The sequence below is a fragment of the Vitis riparia genome, chromosome 7, assembly GCF_004353265.1.
Source record: "Vitis riparia cultivar Riparia Gloire de Montpellier isolate 1030 chromosome 7, EGFV_Vit.rip_1.0, whole genome shotgun sequence".
Lineage (NCBI taxonomy): Eukaryota > Viridiplantae > Streptophyta > Magnoliopsida > Vitales > Vitaceae > Vitis > Vitis riparia.
The window spans coordinates 3,338,028-3,345,671 of record NC_048437.1 but is presented as its reverse complement, the minus strand read 5'-3'; the positions used below and the strand labels follow the sequence as shown (position 1 = coordinate 3,345,671).

The following is a 7,644-nucleotide window of genomic DNA, read 5'->3' as shown; positions in this document are numbered from 1 at the left end:
GAGCTTGGATTAAATTTTGGGTTATTTGATTAAAAGGGATAAAATCATCCCTATTTTGTAAAACTAATCCTCTACTTTTTTTCACCCTAAAAATACTCATTTTGGACAAAAATGCCATCATTTTTTTCTTGCAAAAACAATAATTTCTTTTAAAATGCATATGTAAATAATGGAAGTATTGAGGGGTATTTATGTCAAAAATGTGTTGCACTTCAAGTTCAAAGATAGGAGAAGTTAATTTTACAAATTTGGGATGATTTCATCTCATTTAATCAATTAATCCTTAATTTTTTAAGCCCAAGCCTAATACACCACCCGGCCTGAGTTAGGTCCACAAGCTAGCTTGAGGCCAAGTCAAACTAATATAATATATATATATTAACTTGAGCAAGCGACATTAAGGCTTTATGGGGTGATACCTTAACTCAATGAATAACTTATGACTAAGGTAAGGTGAACGATTAAGGCAAATAAGGACTTGTATAAGGATTTTGATTGCCTTGAAGATAAGCACATGCTCTTGGCATGAATGAGTAGCACATGATGGCTCATGTTGCTAGCATGCATGGGCATTAGGTGGCATGAGTGATGCCCTACCAATGACACATACGAGGGCTTCAAACATGAGCAAAGGTGGTGGTGACCCTTTCCAATGATCATTTGGGTCATGGTATGTCGTGCAACCTACGGGTGCAATGACATGAGGTGTGGATAACGGAACAAACATGAATTGATTGCCTCAAGTCGGACATGATATGGATGTGGGAACACATACGGGCATGGTTGGCACACCTAAAGGCCAACATGGAGCAACATAGGGTATGAGCTAAGGGAAAGCTTGACACTAAGGCACGTTGCTAGGTGTGTGGGCTAAGAGGGGGCTTGGGACGCACACAAGCTGCCTCAAGATGCATGCAATAAGCGAATAAGATGCATAGTATGATTGGATCATATTCATGGGTTGACTTGAAGCACATGAGTGGGTTAATTCAAGATAGATCAATAAGTTGATTCAAACATATGAGTCGGCTTACTCGAGGCATAACACAAGAGGGGCATCTTGGCATTAGGACAAGCCTAAGCAGGGCATGTGGCACCACATGCCTGGTGCTTGCTTGGTCAGTAGAAACATGGACTAAGATATGTGGTGAGACACTTGGCTTGTGTCAAAACATTTCTCTTAACCATATGGGCATGTGGAGCAACTACGTCCCTAAATGTATGGTGGTTCGATTGAGCTTGGACATGTAGCAACAACATAAGCAAGAGGAGGCAATTTCAAATGGATGAGATAATTAGTTGAAGACATTTAAAAGTTAAAACTTAATTTAAATTTTGGTTGTAATTTGAAGTTGGATGTTTGTTCCTAGGCTAATAAGAGTGGTTGGTGCAACTGGTCAATATATAGATTGTTAGAGTACTTTTTGATAGCAATGAACTCATCAAGGAGATTGTGAGAATCTTGCTAAGAGTTTTATCTTATATTTTCTATAGGGAGTAAATATATAAGTTGAGGATTGCCGTAAACCTAGTGTGTGTAACTTTCTTTAGGGTGACTTAGAGGACATCCTAACACTAAATAGACTTGAAAATTTTGAATAAATTTGAAGGAAAGGAACATGCTTGTGACATTATGCATGGTGGGATTTGTGAAAATTTTGATATACTTAATTGCCAAATAAACTTTTTATCATACTTTAATACATAAATGGAAGTAGTGTATCAAAAAATTGGGCTTAGGTTACCTCAAACAAACCTAATTCAACCTATTAACATACTTAATGTTATGGTATAAGATTGTCAGAGCATTACAATATATATTATAAGATACAATGTATATATATATATAAAGAAAATAGACGGTGAAAGTAGAAGGAAAGGAATAGTTAAAAAAAAAGTTTAAAGTCAATAATTTATTTTTATATATTACTTTAAATTTATTTGACATATTTTAATTTTTTTATATAAAAGTTAAATAATTTGAAAATGTGTATATATATATTTTTAAAAAAACTTTATTATTATTTTCTGTGATAAAACTAAACATAAAAAATTGATTTTTTTTTCCTATTTTAGCATTTTTCTTTATATCAAATACGGGATAAGAGAAGATAGAATGTTGTGTGATGCTAATATAATAAAAAAAAGGTTTTTTAAACATGTCTACCTCAAGAAGTTGCAGTTATCGACAAAATTAAGAACTTTCTTAATTTTATCGAAGAACTTTACAAAAATTAGTTTTTATTGAATAACTTCCATATCAATTTCTTCTCAAATAGTTTTATTAGAGGTAGAATTTAATAACTCGAAAAGCATAATGCACATGTCATTCTTTTTTAGTTTAAACACGTCTATCATATTCATCCTAAGAAGTAACAGTTAACGATAATATTAAAAATTTCTTTAATTAAAAGTGACAATTAATGACAAGATTAAGAACTTCCTTGATTTTGTTAAAGGCCGTTAAAAAAGTTAATTTTTATTGAATAGCTACCACATTGATCTTGTCTTAAATAACTTTATTAGAGGTAGGACTTAGTGAACTTGAACTTGAAAGAGCATGATATGCGACATTTCATGTATAACTTAGCAACTCTAAGAAGAGGTTTTTATTAAGAAAATAAAATTGAAAAACCACAATGCTAAAACCCAACTAAATGCAATAAGCAACTTAAGCCTCGTCTTTCCCATCTTACTCATCCTTGCCCTCACAAGTCACACCCCATTTTCTCATCAACCAAACGGGTCATCAAGATGTTGGTTGGAGGCCTAAAACTAAATCCACGGGAAGTCCGTCAGTATGCGATAACGAGTTGCATAATGACTGAAATACCCTTACTCTTTTTAAACTTCTGTCACACAGCTGGTGAGGACGCAACAGACCATGTTCTCCACTCTGAGATTGCAGGTTTCGAACCCTGCAATCAAGCCAAACGATGCCCACACCCTCGCCGGAAACCTCTTCTCATGTCGACGGCTGTCCGGCACCGGGCCACCGGATCGCCGGTTCACGTGCCTGTCTCTGAAATCGAATAATGCAGCATCGCCTGAGCTGCAGTCGTTTGTTTCTTCTCAGTTCACTTCGTCGGTTGGATCTTCGCCGTCTTCGCTTCAGCTCTCACAGTGGAACCTCACGCATCGTCACATTGAAGTGTTGAATGTCATTGCCTTGGCGGTACTTTCTCTCTAGGGTTTCTGTCAACTTTGAAACAAATGAGAAACAATTATCGATATTTTGAGAAATTTTATTTTTAGTTGAATGAGAGTGTATCCTTTGTTATTGAATATTTCAATCTTTTTTCCCTTTCTATTTTGGGGAATTTATTTGATTTTGAGCACCTTATATTTGTTTAAATTTTCCTGTTTGTTACGTATCAATGATTGCTTCTCTTGCTTGTGAATTGAATGGGAATTAGAATAAATTCCTTTATATATGGGTAATTAAGAGCATTTATGAATTGAATATTTGAATTGGATGGGTATTGGGTGATCTCAAGATCTTATGAAGCTATTTAGTAAGTAATTGAACTTATAGCACTTCAGGTAGCGTTTTTTGAGGTAGTTTTCTTGGTTTTAAGAGCTTAAACAAATGAATCATTTGCTCTTGAATTGGTTGCAAACAATCTGAGCTGACTCACAAGTTACACGGGTTTGGCTTGCAAAAGCTAGTTTTTGTCGGGATCGGTCTTGAGCTACGTGCTTCAAACCAAGCCAAGGGCTCAAGCTTGAGTAGCTCAGTTTTCATTAAGAGTCTTGGGGTTCTTACCATCAGAATACTGGACTGCCTGATCTTGGCTTAGAAATTGACAACACCGAAAGCTAGGTTTGTGATGATGATCCTCTTTGAGCCTCTACTCAATAACTTAATCTCAAGCTAAGCTTGGGCAGCTTGTGTGTCTTGCGTCCTTATTTTGCAGAAGGAAATAAGTAGTCTAAAAATGCTAAAGAAAGACAGAAATATTTGCTTTTGAATTGGCCAGCTGAGCTGATTCACACAGGTTGCTTGGATCTCATGAACAATCTTGAGCGAGCCTTTAAATGAGCCAAGCTTGAGTTGGTTGGTTTTCATTAACATTGTCTTGAAGTGCTCACTGGCAAGTACTAGGCTGCCCAAGCTTGCTTAAAATTTGACAAGCCCTAACGCTAGGGTTGTGCTTGGGTGACTTGTACCGTGATCTGATCCTCATTGAGCCTCTAGTCAAGCTGATCTCAAGCTGCGCTTGGGTAACTTGGCATATCTTGTACCCATATTTTTCAAAAGGAAAAAGTACTATAAAAATGCTAAAGAAATATGAGATATTGTTTCTGATTATGACATGTGGTGATTCTGATAAACATTTCTTCTTTTGTAGACGGCGATCTCGGCGACTTGGCTTTTCTGCTCCGCAATCCCAACTCTTCTGGTTAGTAATCTTAGATTTTTGCATCTTCATCGGAAAATAGTTCTATAACTTGGAGACTGGGCCAAATTTGGACTAGGGCAAGGCAGTTGAATCAAAGTGAGGAAAAATTAAGATAGGAAAAGTTCATTAGTAAAATTTGAAGTTTGGCTGAAAATCTGAAAACTTTGAATTGGCTAAATGTTTGGAGGCAGAATTTGGAAACTTTCATGAAATTTGATTGGATGAGTAAAAAATCAAGCATCTGTCCGTAGTTGTCCATGTTGATATTTTAAGACTTGTTTCTTATTACATTAAAATGAAAAAACCCAAAAATTCTGTGAATCCATTTTTATTTTTTATTTTTGTCTTTTTGTTTTTGTTTTTGTTTTTTGATAACCGGGAATCCACCCTGACGGTAGGGCATTCATTCAACTACTGGTGAAATAAACCCTGGGTGATATGGGCTGGCTCCTCTACCTTGCACCACTTAAATATTGTGGAAGCTTGAACTGGGATACCTGGTTGATTGCTAGAGAGCACTATTGCTCAGACACACCCCAAGGGGCAAAAAATTCAGTGAAATTTTGATCAGTCTATTTAAAATTCCTACATTCTGAATGTCCAATTTCAGACATAAACTTTGAATATTCTGACAAAAGATGGATGCATTGCACAAGGTTGAGTTTTTATAAGATATAAATTCCTTTCTTTTTTCAATAGTATGTGCTATATATATTTAATATGGTACGTTAAAAGGCTTTCAAGAGAGCAGCCGAATCATTAGAGAAGCTGTTGGATGTAACAAGGGAGGAGCTTCCTGGAACAATGGCTGCTGTTCGATTATCTGGAATGGAAATTAGTGATCTCACAATGGAGCTCAGTGATCTTGGGTTAGCATTTTCAATTAAGCATTCTTATGATGTTATTCTACTTCCAGCTCATATATCTACATAATAGACTCATTTCCTTTGTGATGCAGTCAGGAGATAACACAAGGTGTTAGAAGCTCCACTCGAGCTGTTCGCATGGCCGAGGAAAGATTGCGCTGGTTGACAAACATGACTCCATCAGGTTATCTGCACATTTTGTAGTTTTCATGGTTTACTTTTGGTTGTCAAATGATTTGAAACAATGAGTTTTTACTTTATGTATTCTTGATTAGCAACGGTGCAGGGTCCGGCTAATCAAAAAATTGAAGCAGCAGACCCACTCTTAGCTAGAACTGCGAGGGGAATAAAGGAGGGAATTGTGAAGGGTCGATCACTCTTTCAACTATTTTTCACTTTTACCAGATTTTCTAAGATGGCCTTTAACTATTTCGCTACTCGAGCTAAGTCATAAGTTAAAAGACACGATCTTTGTGCTCAGCAGATTTGGTTCTGCCTTTTGTATATGTTTTCTACACATATAGCTTTAGCAGGTAGGATTAATGTTCAATCTTTAACTTTCATTGGATGTTGGCTTATGAGACTCAATGGGGCTGTTGCTAATGGGTCATTAGGGATGGGACAAGTGAATTGCTTCACTTTTTGTTGAGGAATTGTGGATGTTTTTTATTTTAATTTAATTTATTTATTTTATAGCTTTGTTTTACATGTACCTTAAATCTAAATTGTTTGGTCATTGCAAGAGTTCCTTTATCTACATGGTAACAGGCTAGCATCACTTGCTTAATATTTCCTTATTTTGATGAAGATGTGTTTATGCGAAATGCTAGAAAACTGAATCAATTCCTTGCTAGACTAAGGTAGTGTTTGTTTTTTTACTTAATTCTAAATAGAACCTTAATACTTAATAGTATTAAATATTAGGTTGTTTGTTTTTGTAGTATTTTATTTCTATTAAGTATTAAAAAGTAAAAAAAATCATTGTGTTATTTTTTCTATTTAGAAAAAGCCACATATTTTGGCTTTTTCTATTTAGTAAAAAGTTTACAATAAGTCATGAAAAAGTAAAAAAACAAACAACCTAAATTCTAAAACTAAATGGTTTTCAACAAAAAGCCAAAAAAACAAACACCACCTAACTACTTATTTTGGCTAAGTAGTTGAGGCTCTATAGAAGCTTTAAATAGTGCAGCAAATAGGCTTCAGGTTCGTGTTGATTCAAATTAATGGTTGCCCCAAAAAGAATACCCTGGAGAGATAGTTTTATCATTGCTATTTTTTTTTCTTTCAAAAGCATCATATTTGATTTGCAGATGGATAGAAGCCAATATTGTGTAGGAGTACCAATTTACCTTGGAGGCATTTGGATATACCCATGCCTTCGGTTCTCTCGCTGCTTTGGTTTCTGCTTAGTGCTTGCAAAAGGAAGATCTTTCACTTCCTAAACCTTAACCAAAAATTTCTGGCACCTTTCTCTCCTACAATGTTTACGATTCAAGACCAATGTGGTTCCCATTTCTTGATAGGTGAACCCCTTTTTTCGCTTCCTACTAGGACTTGAAGCTGGAATCTCCTACAACCCCACCCCAACCTTTTACCAGATGAGCTAGGCCTCAAGGGCTGAGACCGATGGGATTTCTTGTGATGCAATATTATGGTGGTTTTTTCTTTTTCCATGTGTCACTCTTCTTCTGACATTTGTTTTAATAGATTTAGTGTTGTGTCATGAACATTCCTGGTTAAAATCAGTCTAATTTTTATATTGCTTTAGATAGGAGGTTGATCAATGCTGTGAAGTAGAGATCAATAATTTAGAATTAGGGGGTGCATGCTTAGAATCCACACATGATTCTGATGGATTAGATTGTTTAGAAACAGCACATAAACAAGTAATAACTCTGTATTATATAATATGAATGGAGTCTGTAAGGATACTAATAATTGTTTCATAGGTGGGATAACACATAAAAGAATATCCACACTCTTAGGGCTAAAGCTAGGAAGCAAACAGAGAATCCCATTGAAGCTTTGTGAAGACTGGACTCTCAAAGACCTGTAAACTTCATGGCTTAAGATGAAGAGTTGATCTGCCCACCTTGACCAGGGTCTATTGGCGGTCTTGGTGGCTGTCTGAAATCTGAAGACATTTTAGACTTGCTTGCAAGCTTTTCTTGCTTGGCTTGATCAGTAGTTGAGTCATGAGCTCCAAGGCGCTTCAAGAAAGGCTTCAAGACTAGTTTCAGGAGATAGCCCCGGCTCTGGTTGAACTTTACTACTTTTATCCACTTCTCTGCAAAAGACTTCATTTTTTTCTTCTTTTTGATATGCCTGCTTTACGGTCTTATTTCACCTGCAACTCTTTGTTGATGAATGAA

The 7,644-nt window shown here is 35.9% G+C and overlaps 1 protein-coding gene across 2 annotated transcripts; it reads left to right on the top strand.

Annotated features, from left to right (window-relative positions):
* Positions 1-2,762: 2,762 nt before the first annotated feature.
* On the top strand, positions 2,763-5,975 carry LOC117917590. 2 transcript variants are annotated; one of them, XM_034833914.1, is made up of 5 exons: positions 2,763-3,175; positions 4,353-4,403; positions 5,139-5,272; positions 5,362-5,453; positions 5,556-5,647. In XM_034833914.1, exons 1-5 carry the CDS (start codon positions 2,885-2,887, stop codon positions 5,564-5,566), a joined length of 579 nt encoding a protein of 192 aa, XP_034689805.1. In that variant the 5' UTR covers positions 2,763-2,884; the 3' UTR covers positions 5,567-5,647. The 2 variants fall into 2 exon arrangements, with proteins under 2 accessions (XP_034689805.1, XP_034689804.1); XM_034833913.1 differs by having other exon boundaries at positions 2,773-3,175; positions 5,545-5,975.
* The last annotated feature ends 1,669 nt before the right edge of the window (positions 5,976-7,644 follow it).